Source organism: Sinohyriopsis cumingii, chromosome 12 (genome assembly GCF_028554795.1).
Source record: "Sinohyriopsis cumingii isolate HCF-2022 chromosome 12, ASM2855479v2, whole genome shotgun sequence".
NCBI lineage: Eukaryota > Metazoa > Mollusca > Bivalvia > Unionida > Unionidae > Sinohyriopsis > Sinohyriopsis cumingii.
In genome coordinates this window covers 60,579,166-60,601,041 of record NC_142972.1, presented here as the reverse complement: position 1 = coordinate 60,601,041, position 21,876 = coordinate 60,579,166, and the positions used below count along the sequence as shown (strand labels likewise).

General features: G+C 37.3%; 1 protein-coding gene across 1 annotated transcript in view; it reads left to right on the top strand.

The window, feature by feature from the left end:
- Nucleotides 1–1,476: 1,476 nt before the first annotated feature.
- The window catches only part of LOC149786565 (uncharacterized), a 94,261-nt gene continuing 73,861 nt past the window's right edge, over nucleotides 1,477–21,876 (top strand). The window contains exons 1-2 of the mRNA XM_089977072.1: nucleotides 1,477–1,554; nucleotides 8,454–9,178. Coding sequence (XP_089833198.1) covers nucleotides 8,792–9,178 — 387 coding nt within the window. The 5' untranslated portion in view covers nucleotides 1,477–1,554; nucleotides 8,454–8,791. The remainder of the gene's footprint in view (nucleotides 1,555–8,453; nucleotides 9,179–21,876) is intronic.

Below are 21,876 nucleotides of genomic sequence, written 5' to 3'. Positions count from 1 at the left end.
TATATCATTAGATGTACTGTTAGCAGAGAAACGTAATTTTGGGTTAATTAGATCAAAGAGCATATTCACCTTAAATCAAAGAAAGTTGTTGGTGTCAAGGTCAGGCATCTGTATAAGATATTAACTGACTTAATTTGTAGGACCAGTGGTGTGTGTGTGTTTGATATGATTTCCAGCAAAGTGAAAGATATCGATCATAATGACATGTTCCATTGGATGAAGCGTACATACAAATAGGCTGAGTTCGGTGTTTTAACTTGTAACAACACAAATAGGTTATTTAGTGCAGATGTAATTGGAGGGAACTGGTCAGATGTTCAGCAGCACAGTGCCTCGACGACCACACTAGGTCATGAGACATGATGATGATGATGATGAATTGGACTAAAGTGGCTTTCCCAGTGGCACACCACCATAGCCATTCTAGGTTGATCCAAAGGTAGGATTCGAACATTTACACTTTTGGTTGCTATTTAGGCGCGCAAACCACTGAGCCACTGCGGCTCCTATCTCCATTGTCTCTTAAGACTCGCGGGAGCGCATCGGGCCTATATTGCATCCAAGAGCAAACAGGTGTTTAGACGGTACGATTCTACGTCTGTTTCAAACATAATTTAAAATTTAATTTTTTTTCTATAAAAAAAAAACCAAAACAAAACATGAAAAAATTATTTTCTCTTGCACTGAGTTTGTGGCAACAATCATACACGTGTTATTGAAGACGGAAATTACAGTCTAAAAAAAAGATTTATAAACAAGGGGGGGGGGATATAGCGTTCCCCTTAGGCGCCCCTTATTGACATTTATTACGGAACAGGTGCTATTTTAGAACATTAAAAGGCGAAGGATAGGACTACTTTTCATTATAATGCTGAAAATGATTTAAACATAACGTGAGAAAAAGTGCTAGTATACTCCCAAGGGGAAGCGGAAAAACGAGCAGCATGTGTATTGCAAATACTGCAGTTATCGCCGTGCCATATGGTATTTGTTTTCAAAAGAAGTAATAGGAATATAAATTAAATCGCTCGTACCACACATCCGATGAAAAATACATTTTTGAATCCTTTTATCTTTTGGTAGCTGCGCGATAACTGTTTGAACTTATTGCTTCTAGCGTTTATCACCTTTTTTGCCACCACGTGGCCTATATTTACTGTGTAGATACAAATCATTATGTTAGATGATCACGTGATCTCTATGGAATGTCAACAATGCCGGCCGATGGGCGTTGCGAATGTCAATCAGAAGGGTAAGTTGGCATCTGACAGAAGATACCATTATATAGGGGAGTGCAGATCTTGATCTCTGGAATTTACTCAATAACTCAAACATTGATTTGATTATAAAACATCTTTTGAAGGATAAAGATTTAATTAAAAATATGTTTCCAATTTTAAACACAAACAATTTAAATGAGTCAAAAATTTTAAGCCAGAATATATATATTTCTCTTTAACTACTGTGTCACCCCCACAAAAAGTGTTCATCGAAACATACCCGTTTGTGTTGTGTAGTGGGATCTTTTCGTGTTGACTTAGCAAGGAATTTCGAGTAAGTATAATGAAACATATAAAGGCGTTTTTTTAAGAAAAAGATTTAACTTTTTAGAAATAGGTAAATAAGAGGGAATGTTTTAACGGTTAAACTTTTCTAAGCAACTGGTGTCTGTCCTATAAAGCGATCGTCTTCCTCAAAACAATATGGCGGGCGGAATGCAGCTTAGGTACGAAATTGAATAGATATATATGTTAAAATTCAAGCGTGTTCGAAGCCAATTTATGCTATTTAAATCGTGGAACTTACAGTTCCTTTAATTTTAGTTGAATCAACAGGTGCGCGTTGTTTATAAGGTTTGTCGTTTGATGACGTTCTGTCATTAGCCGAATGATTTCTGATGGAATACACAATCCTACTTGGCTGAAAAGCTTCGCGTGCATTTCATACATGTATTAGATGTAACCTAAAAACGTCGATGGGCACCTTTTGGTACAAGAAATACATTCTTCATTTATTCGGAAGTTAACAAATAATTATGTTGAATATTGTTTGGCTTTTTATTTTGCACGCCATTATGACATGTTATAATTCGCCACCTGGTTGTAAATCAAATCTGTAGGTAAATAAAATATTCCCGTTTAACCCATAAAATATTCAAACCTAATGACAATATGAACATTTGAAATAAGTGCCCTTGTATTACGCTTAACTCAAGGTGACGAACGGAAGATGTTTAGGTTACACAGAAACATCGTTTCTCAACATATAACTTTTTTAGATATTTTTTTTTAAAGCATTGTGTTTTCTTCCGTCAATGTCAACAATATATTTCAACTGTTGCTTGGAACTAGTTACTCTAGTATTCAATTATTTGTCTTTCATTGCAATGTTTTTGTTCATACCAGAGAAAAGTGACATTTAAATGAACGTTTAAAAAAAATTGCGACCTACAAAAACTATGGTGAGAGTCATACACGTCTTCATTTTGTGGTGTCTTGTTTCACGTGACATGTTGAATGAAATGACCATGTTTTGTGTATTTTATATCATTGATGCTTTTGGTCTTTAAATCAGTAGAGGGGTGCAAACAGACTGGAGGGTGTGTGAATAAAATATGCTTGACATGATACAATATATACTTGAGTGCTAACTGCATAGACCCAGATCTACTGTTGCCTGCTTTTGGTTTTTTAAATCAGTAGGGGTATGCAAAGAAATGGCAGGGTTTGTAAATACTATGTTTGCCATGATACCAAATATGCTTGTAAGTCCGATCCAACTGCAAACTGCATAGACCCAGATATGCTACTAATAATGCACTGACAGATCTGAGTCTGTGTAGTTTGCTACAAGTAATGAAACAGAGGGAACCCAACTGATGCATTATGTGACATGATCTGCGTTATTCGTGGTTGATATGACTTAAAGCAGAATATGCATGGGTGTATTTGGGTATGTGATTTCTTATGTCCCAGTCAAATATTGTTTTGTTGTTTAGAAAGATGCATTTTAATATTTTATCAGTTAAGAGAAAGTAGACAAACAAGTTGTTCTCCACCTTTTTTTAAATATCTTTTTTCTGATATAACGACAAACTTGATGGTTTAAGTGAAGAGGGGCCTTAACATGTTTCATACTGAAACTCAGTTGGTATGCGAATGCAGTGATGTTAGCTATAATGGCTTTACAGGACAAGTTTTTCACATAATTTTTCAAAGTTATACCCCAGTTAAAAAAAAACGTGAAATGTTCAACAAAGTCCTCTTTTTTTTCATTGAACATTTTCAGATGTAAAATGTTCAGTGCAAAGTAAAGGTAAATAAACTAAAAACCTTACTGTACATTTTATTAAAATCTAATTTGAATGTAGTTTTTCGATCAGAAATATTTTACTTCCTATATGCCAGTTAATAAAATGGAAATTTTGTGGCGTTTTAAGATGGTGAAAAAGTTATACAAAATCACTGAAGAACGTCAAAGGTGTTTACAATTATTAGAGATTTACTTGCATGAAAATTGGTGATCAAGAGGATCAGACATTCTTACAGGAAAGTCAGCAAATCTGTTATTTATTTTCATTTTTTTTGTTTCCATAGCAACTTCTGATGCAGCCTGAGTTTTGTTGGGTTTTGTTTGGTTTATTTCTGGAATGCAGTAAAATTTCATAATACCATGCACATATATTGATTTTTAAAAAAATTGAAATCAGGGTCTGCAAACAATGGTGCTCCAGGTCCGGGACCTCCCACTGTTCTAAAAACTGGAAATTAAAAGTATTCCACTGCAGTCTCAGAATTGTTAATTAAAGTGTAAAATGTCAGCAAATATATATATATATATATATATATATGCAAAATTATGTACAAGCAGTGTTACTCAAAGTCTGGTAACAATTTTTGCTGTGTACGTGATAGTCAGACTGATGTGATGTAAAGGCTGTCTAAGAAAAAATGTTCTCACATGTTACGTGACTGGTCATATACCGTAAGGTTGAATTAGCCACTGACTACAACACTAAATTGTGAACTGACCTGGAGCACTTGGTTCCATGCCAATGAACATAACAGACATCAATACATGTCATGTACTTATTTAACTTTGGTTTCTCATCCATTTGCTAATCGAAATAGCTTTACTAACATAAAAAATGAAGAAAATGAACCCCCATCAAAAAGAATAAACAAACAAGGATGCAAAGTTATGACGGACACTGTGTTTGTACATATATAGAACACAGTAACACAAATTGGCCATGGGTAAGTATGATTGGCATACAGGAAAAATATGTTCATTCTTTTCAAAGTTCCATTATTTAGCCAACAGACCCATCGCCCTTTACCATGGTACGTCAAAATTAAAGGTTGATTTGACCGCAGTTATGTTAATCTCGAGTCCTGTAAAAGTGAAAACAAAGACCGTTTAAGATTACTGGAAATTTTATTAAGATCAGTAAAGTAAAGAAGCTGCATTGTTTAAAAATAACTACTTAATTCATTTTTTAAACTCAATCATGTAACTATGATTGCGTATTGAATTTGATGTTCCTCACAACAGGTGAGCAACTTGGACCTGTTTATATGCATGGCGGATCTGGTTCCCTCAGATGGTGATGAGTCCTGGACCTGCCACCCATCAACATTATTTTCAAGCCTTGGAAATTTTTGAAAAATGTGAATTAGTTAAAATGTTTTGTAATTAAAAATACTATCAAAGTCTTAATTATTGTAAAAATACCAATTAACAAGATATCCACCTAATTCATTTCCATGTAGTCAATCAAGATCATGATCCCCACTGCCTACAGTATCAATTTGCCCAACAAAATTGTTTGTATTTTCATCAAAATTTGAAACCACATAACTGCGGTAACTTGCTGCTTTAGGACTCTCTGCCATTTTGATCTGGACTAAATAGCAGGGTTAAATTGAACTTGTAACATATCGTGACAACTTGCACTTGATAATATAGATGCAGCAATGTTTTGAGGTTTTTGTCAACCCAGGTCCATTTGGACATGTTGCTGTCTGGTAGCAAAGATGTGTGGGGTGGCAGGAAGAGAAGGGTAACAAGTTTTATTTTTAACATCTGCTTATTAGTTTTGTGTTTGCTACATATAATATTTATTCACTTCAGTTTTTAAAAAAATCCTTTTGCTTTTTAAAAAAATGCAGCTGGAATTTGGTCCCCAGTAAGATCTGCCACCTTAGGCCTGGACTTTGTTGGGCTGTGCAGAAAAACATCACTGTATAGAAATATATTTCCGATATTAAACTTTGATCGGATTTGAAATGCATGTCTTCTTATTACTGAATTTATAGTCATGTGTCCCGATTTAAGGGCTCAGTGTAGGAAAAGATACAGTGTAACAGTCCTAGTCTCAGGGATTTTTCACTGTAGGAAAAGATACTGTGTAACAGTCTGAGTCTCGGATTTTTCAGTGTAGGAAAAGATACTGTGTAACAGTCTGAGTCTCAGGGATTTTTCCAGTGTAGGAAAAGATACAGTGTAACAGTCCGAGTCTCAGGGATTTTTCAGTGTAGGAAAAGATAGTGTAACAGTCCAAGTCTCAGAGATTTTTCTGTGACTATCAAAGCAGGGCCCTGAAGCTCATGGAACTGGGATTTTCTATATGTTAATCAGTCAAATTTGGAGATTTCCTGTAGCAGTTAAAATCTTGTAACTAAGTACATTTTTGAAACAAATTTCATTGGGATTTATTACACACAAATTATGAAAATATGGTGGGGTTTTTTTTTGCATTTAGAAATTTCAATATGAAAACAGGCCAAGAAAAATACCACAAAATGAATATATTGGATAGCCCAAATGCCCCTCAAACTCTAGTGATTTGCCCATTGGGCCTGTCAGAAAAGTTACCTAATTTGCCTGAAACAAGTCTTGAATGGGCTGATGAAATTCAGCATTTTCATTTTGAAGTTGATTAAAGGCACTGGTAAATTTGTAATATTCAGTCCCCTGATGGGGCTCCATTTGTAGGTCTGTCTACCTTATTGTGTACAATGTGAAGCATGTAATCTATGAATGGTGAACAGTACTGTTTTTGTTTCCCTGTATTTCATATCATTGGTGACCTATAATTATCACTAAATTTTTGTGTGATTATAAATAAGCTTTCCCTTGCTGACCCTGACTATGTTTATACATCATTGGTCAAATATAGGGATCTGTACCTAATTGATCATTTGAAAATTAAGCTAAGCTTGGGGATTAGTGATGTATAGAAGCCCCCAATACAGTATTTCTCACCTAAAAGAACAGAGCAGTGTATCCCATAGGGATGCAAGATTGAGAGCCTGAAATCTTGTGTCAGATTTGGGAGTCAGATTCAGTAAAAAAAAAAAAAAAAAAAAAAATTGGTGTCAGAATTGGGGGTCAGACTGGGTAAAAAACAAACCTTGGTGTCAAAACAAGTCAGATTACAAAGTTGGGACTTTCTGATGCACAGATGATGGTAAAGTTATCAGAGGTAATTATGTCGTAATCCATTTAGTTCTTTAGCCAATGATTATATTGATACAAAAAAGTGAGTATTGTGTCACACCCTTAATCCTATCACACAATCTAATTACAAAACTTTAAAGCTACTCTTTTCTGATTGATTAAAAAAAATATCTCTTCAACTTGTTTGCAACTTTGACTAAAGTACAGAGAATTTTGCACCATTGAGAAAGCTTCTCCAAGGACCTCAAATACTTACTCCTACAGATTGTGAAGTACACAAACTGTGCATATACCTGAAGGCAGAACTGAAGGCATACAGAAATAATGGAGCAGAGATGTTTGCCACAATTATTTAGGACTCATGACTCCACACCTGAACATCAGAAATGTGAAATTGTTGGATGTGACATTAGTTGTTTGTGACAAGAGGGCCCGGTCTCACCATTATTACAAATTTAAGGGACCCGTCTTTAATTCTCCAGGGAGGGCCAAGTTATGTCCAAGTTATTGGTAAAAAATACAGCTTTTTTTGGCAAGTGGATTTTAAGTCAGGGCAAGAGATTTTTTATAGTCTCTTGCCCTAGGGCTGTGACAAAAATAAATTTTTCTTTGAGCACTGTCTCAGTAACTATTCTGAAACCCAGAGTAGTAGATAATTTGTATTCAGCTTTTAAAAAACAGTAAGTTCACAAAATATGCCATATTATACCCATATCAGAATTTTTCAACAATATTATTTTAAAGAAGTGTTATATATGTGTTATATATATTCCCCATCAAACCAGTCTGTTCGTTTTCTGGTCTAAAATTTAGAACCATGCATCTAGAAATCATAATGCACGTCAAAGTACATTGTAAATCACAAAGTATTTATCACAATATGTATTGATTTTAATTCTTCAGCACAATACAAAGTGCATTGTTAACTTACAGTTTGATACACATCACAATATGCCATTGATGTGCATAATACAAACTTATTTTACCTAATTATTTTCAGGATGAGGTGCATGCTTTACAGAAGAACAAGACAAAAAGATTTTTTTTTCTCTCAAGATGAGGGCACTAAAGCTGTCTGTGCATCTCACATTCACTTTTTTTGAAATACTAAATCTATCATGTTTTGACTGGATTGTTACTAGCCTTATGAAAGAATTAAATAATACTTACAATCCTTGATAATCTAGTTCTTTGATCGCTTATATTAATAAACAAATTTCATATTATATTTCTGTTTGTGTATTTGTGCTGTGACCTGAAATACATTTATATACAACTAGTAACTAGTTGTTTAACTTGGAAAAGGTTTCCAAAGATGTGCAAAGTGTTGCTTAGCAGCAGAATGGGTATGATTGCACTATACATCAATATTAAGTTTTTAATATCTGTTGATCTAATACATTTTTTACTTCATTTATTAATTTCTTTATTCATGATTGAATTGAAATATAATATTTAAAACTCTGTGTTAATGTGCTCTTTAGAGGCACATTAATGGGACATCTTTTTGGTGACTGGTTTGCCATATACTGTTAAATACAGAATGGCACCAGTCTGCCAGTCTGTTCAAATATGTTTACTATCCACGATTGCACTGATTAACAGTTAACAAGAAAATAAAAATATTTTTGCTGTTATGTTTGTGATAGGAGGGTAATTTTAGTTTCTCATTTTTCATGGGTATACATTGTGATACATATTTTCATGAGTTGAATCATGACATCCTCTCATTTTTTGATGTATTTTCACCACAGTGTATATCAAATTAATGACTTCAACCAATATATGTTTTGCTGGAAAGAAATATTCTGATGCCACTGTACACTGATGAATTGTTACGCCTGATCTAAAATGATCCTTGTAAAAGTAGTATCATTATGCAAAAGCATGGATTTACGAGACAGAGTGGTACAATGGAATAAGAGGAATCGTTGATGTTATATACATGTAGCTGAAAGTTGCTAATTACAATTCTGTTTGGTTTCTTTCAGAAAGGTGCACCAAAGTGGGATTTGGATAGCGCTATGACACCAGCATGATTGACCAAATTTCTTTACCAAAGGAATACAAGTTTCTCCTCATCATGTAAACTGTAAGAGAGTTATTATGGCTGGTATAACTCTCAGTGATGGATTAACATAATCATTTCTTTCGTTCATGATTCTGTGTGTGTTTTGATCTGGAGTGATTATTATGATCCACTTTTGACTCATTTGACATAGCGAGTTCTTTATTGAATGTTTACATAGATGATTATATTATATCTTTCACAAGATTTTTATGAGTTTTATTCTTTTCCTTGCATTGTGGAGTTAAATGGTAACTACACATGATTGGAAGCAAAGATCAATCGAGGCGGCCATTAGTTATTGGCGGCGATAGCCGTCACATGTTGCAGGAGATTCGCAACAGTCTGAGTCACCACTTAAAAAAATCATCAGCTGAAGCGGGGCAGGATGGCCCAACTAGTGACATGCCGGCAGCAACCCAGCCAGCCCTTGGACCCAATTTGTCACAAAGTACACCCAACATATTTGAGAAATCTGGTATCAATGGACCAGAGAAACGGCAAAAATATCATCAGAAAGCTCTCGAAGATATACGAAATAGCTTACGACCATATCAGTACACCCACAGTAATACCAACAGTAGCACTACCTCACAGGGAAGCGACGATGGAGAATTGGAGCGAATTGTGACCCAGAGGAATGATGAGGTAGTATGATGCATGCTTTATCCTTGTTTGTCAGAATGTTGTCTTTTAACTTCCTCTTATCAAAAAGCTGTATCTCGTAACTTTTCAGAGAATTGAGGGGTGTTATTTGATTCTGGCTGTTTGTATAAATAATTGGCAACTCCTTATGAACAGTTTAAGATAGACACAAAACCTGTTGAAGTCTTTGAGGTATAAATAGTTTTTCTTGAATTTTGATTCATTTTTTTTAGGGTGGGTACTTTTGCAGATAGAACCCAGGTGTTAGAGCAATATGTAACTAAGAAAAGTGAAGGAATGTTCATGTTCAGCTACAGCTAAAGTTGACATGGTGCAAACAATAAATGACTCAGAAGTCAAAATATAAAAGGTCAGGCAGGTAGGCAATATATAGCATTTCAACATTTGCTCACAGACTGTATCATGTTGAAACTATGGCACATGGTGAAGAGAGGTTATTGCCTGCCAGGACATCAGTATTGTTACCACATCCAACATTGATTCTTTGTGCCACATCAGCTTTAGTCATTATCCTGAGGAATTCTTTTTGGATCATTTAATATCCAGGGTATGTCGGGAGTTCTTTATACAAGTCTCATACTGAAACCTGTTGTAGGATTAGGCAAAGCAAAAAGAGATCTCTTTTTCATGTAATCCAGCAGACCCTTCAACAATCCTCTCAACTCCATTCATTGCTGAAATCTTGTTTTGAATGAACACCATTTCAGGACATTGTTTTAGCAGATCTGTTGCAGATCTTTTTTTTTGTCATTTTGATATTTTATATTGACCATTCAGAATATCGCATAGTTCTTAAATCAGACAATCAGAATTAATTTACAAAATATGCAGATTCATATTTAAATTTGTTTTTAAAAAAGTCTACCCACAAATTTTGTCAAGCATTTTGCATACAACACATCTTTTTTTTAACTCGGGTTAGCTATCAGATTCTTGAATTTTGTATTTGATTATGCAGAGGATAAAACTTAAATGTGCAATATTGCATTTGAAGCGAAACAACTGTGCTAATTAAGGAGTGGTCTTTGTTTTCATTTTAATGACAAAATGTATGTTATGATCACTTTATTAGAAGTAGTAGTCAAATGAGGTGATCTTTTCTATTTGGGTAAGATGAGTGCACTAAATTATTTTGTCAAGGAAGGTTATAAGGAAGATTCAGAGAACGAAAATTCACATGAAAGCAGAAGAGATAAAATGGAAGGCTGCCATTGAGTCTTAGGTAACTATTTATTCAAAGAGACGTATGGCAGACTCTTGGGAAGCAAACAATGTAAGATATGCAACAACAAAGAAACAAACATTTTCAGCCACACTAGTTGATAATTATTCATGGCTTGAATTCATTGACTCTGAAGGAAAGCTGTTTTGCAGTTATTGCAAACAGTATCCCAAACTGGCACAGGTTGGAAATTAAGCCAGTGTATTTGAATTAGCAGCATTTTTCTCATTAGTACCCCCACCCACCCTTCATGTTCTAAATTTGGCCATGGGGTACCAGAAACTGGTATTTCATGATAGTAGTGAATAGGGCCACCCTACGGACAATGGGAATTAGCATTAAAAACACCCCTGGGCCACTCTACGGACAATGGAAATTTAACATGGCGAAAAATCGTGGGCCACTCTACGGACAAGGGGAATTTAACATGGCAATAAATCGTGGGCCACTCTACGGACAAGGGGAATTTAACATGGGGAATAGAGTTTGGGCTTGTTTAGGGACAAGGGGAATGGAACATGGGATTTTTTTTTTTTTTTAAAAAGTTTTTTTTAAATTTAAATTTAAATTTAAATTTAAAAAAGGGGTAGGCAATGGAAAGGCTATCTCTTTTCGAGAAATATGGGGGCCCTGAAAAGGGCCTTTGGGTTTTCTTCTTCTTCTAATTTCTTCTTTTTCTCCACCAAGTTCTTATTTTATCTCCTACACTCTTCTTCTCTTTCTTTTTTTTCTTCTCCTCCTCTTCTTTCTTCCTCTTCTCATTTTCTTCTTCTTTTTCAATTTTTTCGTTCCATTTTGTGACGATCGTGGATAAATACCTATGTATCTATAATCAGCTGAAATTCCTATGAAATCCCACTATCTATTTATAGCTCCAACTTGTGGGTTTTTCCTTTGGAAAATCCCACTATCTTTTTATAGCCTCAGCTTGAGTGACGTTCCTGTTTATGAATTCTAGCATATATGTATAGCTACAAAATGTGGAAATCCCCAAGTCGATATTTATAGTCTCGAAATTTCCAGCGTCAGTGACGTCACTGTACTGAACACTAGGGATAAATATCAACAGTGTTGCAAGTGGCTGACCTGAATACGCGCTACTGTAGGTAGGTAGGTAGAGTGTATCTGATAGAGATAAAGTGAGTTTTATACGGACAAACAGAGACCAATATACACACACAACGTACGCGCGCAGACACACACACACACACACAAACACACAAACACACACACAACGTACGCGCGCAGACATACTCACACACACACACATAAACACACACACTATAAAATAGATAAAATTAGTAACTACTTACAATATCAACTTCTGTGACGATCGTGGATAAATACCTATGTATCTATAATCAGCTGAAATTCCTATGAAATCCCACTATCTATTTATAGCTCCAACTTGTGGGTTTTTCCTTTGGAAAATCCCACTATCTTTTTATAGCCTCAGCTTGAGTGACGTTCCTGTTTATGAATTCTAGTATATATGTATAGCTACAAAATGTGGAAATCCCCAAGTCGATATTTATAGTCTCGAAATTTCCAGCGTCAGTGACGTCACTGTACTGAACACTAGGGATAAATATCAACAGTGTTGCAAGTGGCTGACCTGAATACGCGCTACTGTAGGTAGGTAGGTAGAGTGTATCTGATAGGGATAAAGTGAGTTTTATACGGACAAACAGAAACCAATAGACACACACAACGTACGCGCGCAGACACACACACACACAAACACACAAACACACACACAACGTACGCGCGCCGACATACTCACACACACACACACACATACTCACACACACACACACACACACACACAAACAGAAACACACAACGTACGCGCGCAGACATACTCACACACACACATAAACACACACACTATAAAATAGATAAAATTAGTAACTACTTACAATATCAACTTCTGTGACGATCGTGGATAAATACCTATGTATCTATAATCAGCTGAAATTCCTATGAAATCCCACTATCTATTTATAGCTCCAACTTGTGGGTTTTTCCTTTGGAAAATCCCACTATCTTTTTATAGCCTCAGCTTGAGTGACGTTCCTGTTTATGAATTCTAGTATATATGTATAGCTACAAAATGTGGAAATCCCCAAGTCGATATTTATAGTCTCGAAATTTCCAGCGTCAGTGACGTCACTGTACTGAACACTAGGGATAAATATCAACAGTGTTGCAAGTGGCTGACCTGAATACGCGCTACTGCAGATAGGTAGGTAGAGTGTATCTGATAGGGATAAAGTGAGTTTTATACGGACAAACAGAGACCAATAGACACACAACGTACGCGCGCAGACATACGCACACACACACACACACACACGCACACACACACACACATACACACATACACATACAGAGGGAAGAGGATAAAACAAACCCCAAATATACTATCAACACAGAAGGGAGATGATACAAACCCCAAATAAACTATCCACACAAACGTACGCGAACGCATACAAACCCCAAATATACTATCAACACAGAAGGGAGATGATACAAACCCCAAATAAACTATCCACACAAACGTACGCGAACGCATACAAACCCCAAATATACTATCCACACAGAAGGGAGATGATACAAACCCCAAATAAACTATCCACACAAACGTACGCGAACGCATACAAACTCCAAATATACTATCAACACAGAGTGAAGAAGTAAAAGTTTTTGAAAGCACCTAAGCCCTCACCTGCAATGACCAACTCTGCCAAACACCTACACCCCACCCACCCCACTCCCAACACTACAAAACCCATTTAACCCGTTATTTTATGGCATCAGTGTGTGATTTAGGAAACATCAAGACACAAAATAATGGAGGAATAGACTAACTATTGTTTACCGACTTGCATGCCTAAAGAGCGTGCGTGAAGGAAAACATCCTTCCATTTCAATTCTAACTAAAACATGATCCAGAGGGATAGAGATAGGTGAAAGGGCACAATTTCATAAAGTGTGAGTAGAAAACAAAACACGCCATCCTTATTATACAATGTCAAGACTAAGAGACACTTACGTGTTCTTTCTGGTCTATTCTCTTTTAGAAGGTAGTATGAAATTTCACATCAGGGCCAACGCATCGGCTCACATTGTCAATTTTTCCATTTCCATGTCTTTACTGGCACAAGTTCTTCATCATCTTCAATTTCTTCTTCTTCTGAATCCCTCTTCTCTGTTTCGTCTTGTTTTTGTTTATTCTCTTTTCTCGTAGGGCACTCTGAATTCCAGTGTCCTTTCTCCTGACAACGATATTAGGTATCTTGACTTTTGTCTCTCTTTCTTAGACGAAGCAGGTATTCTGGAGACAAATACCCATTTACCTTTGCAGATATAGCAAACTTCATTAGCACTTACACACTTTCGTATGACTCTTATCAAATCAACGACCAAAAGAGTAAGTTTTGTTGCCACTTTCGCATGTGAATTATGCTTTCGTATGACTTTTAGCAAATATTTGACCAGCAGGTCGATCTGTGCTGACTCTTCCATCTTTGATCGTTTGAGAGCGAAATGAATACTCTGACGCTAAGACACTCTCCTTATATACAGAGACCTGCTGCGTATGAAACCTAGTCAAATGTAATTTTGCAATAAGATGAAACGATTTCATTGAGGAAGTAAAAGGCAATGATGTACCGTATCGCCTCACACAAAACCTGAAGTGTTAGTTCAAATCCGTGTCAGCGATTTCGAAGACGACATAACTGGGCTTTAATCAATGCTCTCCATTTCTGCCACAAAACCACGAGTCCTGATTCACGCCAAAAGAAATTTCGTTCGGTCCATAAAAAATAGTATCACATCCGAGAAACGCAAAAACGAACTTCCAGAAAACTGAGAACGACGGCTTACACCTACAACGTGAAATGTATGAGTTCAAGTAGTGCGTAAAACTTAGTCAAATTAAATTTTTATAATCAAGACGAAACGATCTCTTTTCGAAGAAGAAAGCAGACACCAAGCGACAATGGCGATCCGTGTCACACAACACTTTTCAAAATGTATATGATCAGAGGTTTGTTCTAGCGATCTGCACGGTTAAATTAAATGTTGATGTATTTTGCAATAAGACGGACAATGGTCGCCCATGGAACCATTGTTCTTGCATTAGTTTAATTTTTTAAAATATTTTTTTTATATAAATCGCCTATAGGATAGACCCAGTAAAGCATGGCCATTCTCGTCACTGTGTGAATAGCTGCTCAAGTCAATTCGAAGTGAACGCGGTAAGAAAATAAGTATAGCCAATGAAATGGCTTACAACGGGTGATGCATTGTTTTGTTCTAGGACTGTGTGGCATAATAATCCCTATGTTCTTGCGTTGTTACCATTACAGTGCAGACAGACTGAAATGTGAACTTACAAGCCCTCTTTGTGTGTGTGTGTTGTACCATTTCTTCTTACCACATCAAAAGACTGAGCGTCACAGTATTGGTTCGCGTTTTCAAGCTGACCATTTTTTTAAAATCTCACTTAAACATTTTAACATAAACACTCACACTCACATCGGTAGAGTCAGAACAGACGTGTTACAGTACTGAGGGGCATGTTATCTTTTTTTTTCAAACTAATAAATTTGGGGTTTGTATGAAGTAAAGAACCGAAAGTACAGTGAAACTCAAGGATGATGACCCAATCTGTCTGTCTATTGATGCGTGTATTTACTTAAGAAGAAATATGACCTCTAAAACACAAAGAGATACGGCAAGCATGATTAGAATGAACATAACGATGTTTTCCTTCACGTCCGTGTAATTTAGAGTTTCAATCCTCTTTGAAAACAAACTTGGTCTCCTTTTGTAGGGCTTGAAATAATAAAAAACCTGAAAAAATCTTAAGCACTTTGCTATAGATAATTTCATCAACAGACTAAACAACATAAATGCCGTTACAACACTAGAAAGCCTTAAATCTTCTATCAAAAAGAAATGTATCAAAAAATTAAAGATTAACGATAACTAACCAATGAAACCGAATTTAACAAAGGCAGTGACATGTGAAGAAATGTCTCTCACTTTGGAAAGGTAGGCGAATGTACTCTGTCATGCACCATCAACTTGAAAAAAAATTATAAACAGAGAGAAACCTGAATTCAAAATTCAGTTGTTTTTTTTTCTTCAAAATTGTTTCGTTTCTTTTTTCTTTTTTTGGAACAAATCTAAGCACTAATATAGAGTGGAAAAGGGAAAATGCACATACAAGCTTTGATATTTCTGAAAAAATGAGGGGATATTCCTAACGTTCATAACCACCTATGGACTTGGACTTGACTGTGACTTATCCACAAAACAAGATGTACATATTTCTGGTCAAGCTGCAAGTGTGTGCGTGTTTTTGAAAATGGTAAAAATGGGATATACAATTTTCTCGTGATACTTATAAAGTGAAGAGTCTGTGCAAGTGTCAAAAGCCAAAGTCATATAAGTTTTGTATTTTGTACGGCTTGTAAAGATTTCCACTTTAGAAAATGTGAAGTATCACAAGTTATTATCACAAACAGAAGTGGAACACAGGGACTTGCAAGAAAGAAAATAACCCAGACAGTTGGTGTCATCAAGAGTGCTAGAGACGGTACCCGAACTTGCTTGCTTGCTTACTTGAATTAAAGTGATTTTCGCCCTAATGGAGCATATATCACTGGTTTAATAACGCACCGCGTGATTTTTAATTACTCCTAGGGAAGGAAAGAGAGCCTCATCTCCCAGGCTTTTATGTACTCACAGACTACTTTTAAATTTAGCCACTCAGGTGTAGGACTAACTAGTCCTTAACAACATGACTGAAAGGCTTTAAACATGAGTGGGGATAGTCTCACCACACACTCATATTTCTGTCCGAGCGTGGTAAAGGAGGAAAAAGGTGCTCAAAAAGACAGCCATGGGTGTTAAGTACTCAACAAAACGCTAGCCCGTACTTATTTCAAATCAAGTCCCGTTTTTGCTAATGGACAGTAAAAAGTACCAATAATGTGTTAACCACTTGTGCAATTAGTTCAAATCTAACGAGTCTGTTAAATTTCCTACTTCCTAACATATCTATCTAATATTAGTACTTAGTGTACATAAAAATAGCCATACTGATCTTATTTAAATTATTATGTCTAAGAGACATATACCAGTTTGGTCACTGTTAGGTTTAAAAAGTTAAATTTGTTGCGGTGTTCCAATGGGTCAAGTTTGTTTCGAGAATAGTTTAGTCAAGGAGGGATACCAAGCCAAATATGGTTCCCTATTTAATAAAAAGCAATCTTTTGGAGCCCTAAAAAGTTTGTTTTTTCTATTAGAAGGTAACACGTCTCTCTTTTGCTTTCACGTTCTTTCCTGCACTCCTAGTCTCATGATTCTTGATATCAGGAAATGCGTAGCCATGATGGGCGGCAATGTAAGCAGCGGCTTCTACCAGTTGACTGAGGGGGTATCCAGTGTAGGTTTGTCTGTAGAATTGGGGAAGAACTCTGACCCTAATCCCCATTGAGAAGGTCTTGGTTTAAAGGTGTCTAGAGATTTGTAGGCAACGTATTGTATGGCTCTAATAAACTGCCCTGATTTGTTGACGTCATACAATGCTTGATCTAGTCCCATTTCGGTGTACTTCTCAACGAGGGTCAGCGTCCCCCTCTTCCTCCTCAACCGCCTCAATTTCCTCTTCTGGTTCTGATACTAATTCTTTAGTTGAGGTAGATAGTTTTAAATCCTCTGCTATGGCGTCTGTCGCTGTTATTGTTGTTGTGGTTGTTCTTTCAGCTGAGATTGCCTGTAGTATCGGAGTGAGAAAAGAACGTTGTTGTTGTTGTAGGGTTTAACGCCATTTTTCAGCACGCGATAGGCTATACATGGCGGCCAGCATTAATGGTGGAGGAAGAACCCGGGAAAAACCCGGAAAGAACCACCGACCCACGAGAAGCTACTGGCAAGTTTTCTCACATACCCACATTAGCCGAATCCGAGACTCGAACCAACGCAGACAAAGGTGAGATGACAGTGATCTGTAACGGAGAGCGCTTTAGACCACTCGGCCACTCTGGGCCCCAGAAAAGAACGTAGTGCCTCCGATAATTACATTTGAGTTTGCCATACCGTTTGTCTAACATAATTGGCCCTTTGTTTTGCCACCACTCTTTCCGGGTCAGGTTGTTTGTTAGGTATAGTCGGCTGTTAACTAGATGTTATTTGTGTTCTCGAGGTGGGTGGAGTGCTAACTGGCTAGGTCTGCATTTCTTGCTCCCGCTACTGTTGCGTATATTTCTTCCCTCCACACCGAGTTCTGGGCCTAATTCTTTTAATTTCGTTGTACCCGAACTTACATTATCCATATTATCACCAACAAAAAAAAAACAAAAACGCACAAACCTAAAAGAAACACTCACTCACTTTTTTGCAGAACAATACTATTTTTAAAATTTTGATAAGCGACGGAAACGAAGGACTTAGAGTCGCACTTTCTAACCAAGATAAAGAAATCATGTGCTGATAGACTCACTTCTGTATTTTTTCTTCTAACTGACTAACATATCATAGGCAATGGAATGTTATTTCTTTTCGAGAGTATGGGGTAGCCCTGAAATTTCTTTTTTTTGGAACTTGAAGCTATGGCGATCGCTTAGGTTATAAGATGGCGGCCTCCTCTGCTGAGAGGCTTTCTCATAGGATAAGGTCTGCTTCTTCGGAAAAGAGAAGAAGAACTCTTTGGTGTCGATACAACTGTTGACAAAGCCTCTGTTAGGTTCATGCTGCTGCTGTTGCTGCTCTCTCTGCTGTTTATGAAGTCTGTACTTCTCCATCCATTCTTCTTTCTCCTTCTTGAATTCCTCCTTGAAGAGCTCTTCTTTCAGGTCTTCAGTGACTTTTAGCATTCTCACATTTTCTATCTCTTCTGGCTTCGGTATCAGACTGTGTCTGACCCTATGTAAATTCACGTAGGCTTCGTTGAGTTTAGCTAGTTTGGAGCACATCTTCGTAGGAGGATGAGTTAACAATGGATGGGCAGACTGGAAACTTCCCCGGTTCTTAAAGTCAAAGCGCGGACGTGAAGGAAAACATTACTACACGGTTTTCTAGCCGGAACGTTCAAATAGTGTTATGGGAGGGATAGAGAGAAGTCAAAGAGCATGAATCAAGATTCCTATAGCCAAATAAACCACAAAGGCATTTTTTTCTTCAAAACACAACATTTTTTATTCATACTAACAAACAACTCTAACATTTTTTTAACAATAATCCAACACTATAACATCAAACATTTTTTTCAAATACCAAAAATTTTTTTTCAATTCACACTCTACTTTAAACAGGGCTGACAACATTGTGAATGAAATTGTGATTTCCACTGTCGGAAGTCATTAGGCCATTGATGGACACTACGTTTTCTAGTTAGAGACAAAAGATAAGCATAATGGTCACAAAACCATCGATCTACTTTCACATCGTTTCTAGAAGAATGACGAGCATCAAAATGAGTCACTAAATGTTCTAAAGAATAGCCCAGGCTGCAATCATGCAGAAAAAACACACACAGTACTGTCCACACACCAAGGAATATGTGCCTTGTTATTTCACATTATTGAATCGTGTGGTCTATGCATTTCTTCTCATAAAGTCAATGATATCGTCTTCCAAAGGGGGCAGTCCATAGGAATCAAAGTATTCCACACATCCTTCTTGAGGAAAGTAGACGGCTACCCAGTGGGTTCCTGGGAGATGACTGTCGTCCGTGTTGATCACATAAGCTTGATGGTTTTGAGGTGTGCAATGAGGGAGTTCATCTTTAGCACAGACGACAGGATTCCAAGAAGCAGTGTACAAACTGTGGTTCAAAAGGTAATAAAGTTCTCAGGTATCCATTTTTTGTTTTTTTTTTCTTCTTCACAGGTAATGATAAGTGGTCAATTCGATCCTGACTTTTTGCTTGAAAATGTCTGACGAATAAACGGTTATTCGTTCTGTTTCCTCACTCTGATTCAGGAGAGCTTCGATGCGATGGATCTCTTGTGTGGTTAATGGTGGACAAGAATGTTCACGCAAGTCTTTATACCACTGGTGCAACACGTCTTTGTTCGAGATGAGACTCCAAGCTTCGTCCAGATACTCGTCCAATTTTTCTTCTTGACTTAACATCAGGCATTTATCGTGTTGAATTTGACTGGGATGATCGTTTTGACATCCATAACAATTTTTCTTGATCAATTCCTTAATTTTTTTCTGTCAAGACTATAGCATAACAGGAAACTAAATGTGGTTCTTGTTCTGGCCATCTAGACTTCATCATGATGACTTCTTCGTCTTTGTCTTGGGATTCTCCTTCCTCAGGGATCTTCACATTCCATGTCCAAAGAATCCCTACTATACAAACATTGATAAAAATCCTCCATGACTTCTAATAGTCTAGAATGACTTCTCTCAAACTGTTGGTTTATATCGTATTGTCCAATTCAGCATACAGGATGACGTTCACCGTATTATCTGCGCGTAGATTTTCTGCAAACTGAAATTCCACACGCATCTGGCCGGATTTTATAGGGTGGAAATGTCCCTCCTCGCTGTCTTGACTTACAATTCGTTAGAGAACCGTTTTCGAAAATGGAGTTTCACTGTAACTTTCCCTTTGGAGAATGGAATATTTTGTCCCAGATCTCCTTTTATAGCAATGTTGACAGTGTCTAAATACGACTTACTGACGGGCAAATAGTGAGGATGTACAAATTCACGGTGTACGTGATAGGTGTTTGCACCTTCCTGGTCATTGTTTGTGGTACTATCCACTTTGAAAGGAATGACACGCAGTAACGGAACAGAGGTGTGTCCCACCACGTTGTACTCCACCACATCGGAATACACAAAGATCAAATTAAGTCCTTGGTTCAGTTCTACCGGGTTTCCAAAAACTCTGTAAAAATCCATATTACTTTTGATCTTGGGGCTCATATTGTTTGCGACCATTTCTGCATGTCCGCCCAAAATTTCAAATAAACTACCATTGAACCTGAGGGACAATGTGTCCGTATCTTGAAATTTGATCACGAGACGATGAGCCACTTTATTGTACTCAATCTTCACACTTTTTTTGGCTCTGTTCAGTGCTTTGCCAAAGGCTAAGTTGAACCTGTCCGCAATAGTGTCCACCAAATGTTCACCACTAAAATAATAACCTGAAGGAATTTTCAAGGTGTAGATAATGAAGGCTGGATTGATGGCTGGTTTTGTGTCCCCTAAAAACCCTATTTTGTTGATTTCTTCCTCCAATTGGGCATTCAGGATTTCCACCTCGAAAGTGTCTTGCTTTTCGGTGATGTTTTTGATTTGTGTTGGGTGAATGATTTCCACTAAAGCCACTTCCCAATGGGCTTCGTGATCTAACTGGATGGTCTGAGGTAATTTGACCGTGTAACAGCATAACGTGTTCTTGGGAAACACCTCCATGGAACTGTCACTGGGTAAGGTTAAGTAAAATTGGTTCTTATTGCTCATAATTCCAGAGTTTTGTGGCTCTCCGAGGCGATACTGGAAGTTAGAGGAGTGTCTCCGCCCAAAATGGGGTTGTTGTTGGAGTGGTGACTGGTACTGACACTGGACACAAGGTTCCCGTGGTTCCCGTTCGAGGAGAATTTCAGGGAGGGATTAGGAAGCAGGTAACCGATGTAACTGCTCAATACAATGGTCCACAAGTGTTTGCCTCCTTGTTGCAAACTCAAATTGGCAATGGCTGCACCGATGACACAATACACCACGAAGGTTTGGCAGAAAAAGACGATTTGCGTTTTAGGCACAAGTTTTCCATACCACACCCACAAGGGTTGTGTTTGTAAATCTTGCAGAGAAGAATTGGGTGAAGGAGTGATCGCAGTAGCTGAATCTGTGTGAAAGGGCATGATGGTCACTTCTTTTTATAGTGCGAAGCGTCGATGCAAGAATGAAAACTGGGTGGATATCCTTTCCAACGTACTTTGACTTCTTTGACACGTCGTTTGCCCACTTTACGGTTTCTGCGTTTGACAATGCCTTTGATGTCGTACACGTCGTCTTTTTTGGTGACACGACTTGATTTGAAATAAGTACGGGCTAGCGTTTTGTTGAGTACTTAACACCCATGGCTGTCTTTTTGAGCACCTTTTTCCTCCTTTACCACGCTCGGACAGAAATATGAGTGTGTGGTGAGACTATCCCCACTCATGTTTAAAGCCTTTCAGTCATGTTGTTAAGGACTAGTTAGTCCTACACCTGAGTGGCTAAATTTAAAAGTAGTCTGTGAGTACATAAAAGCCTGGGAGATGAGGCTCTCTTTCCTTCCCTAGGAGTAATTAAAAATCACGCGGTGCGTTATTAAACCAGTGATATATGCTCCATTAGGGCGAAAATCACTTTAATTCAAGTAAGCAAGCAAGCAAGTTCGGGTACCGTCTCTAGCACTCTTGATGACACCAAC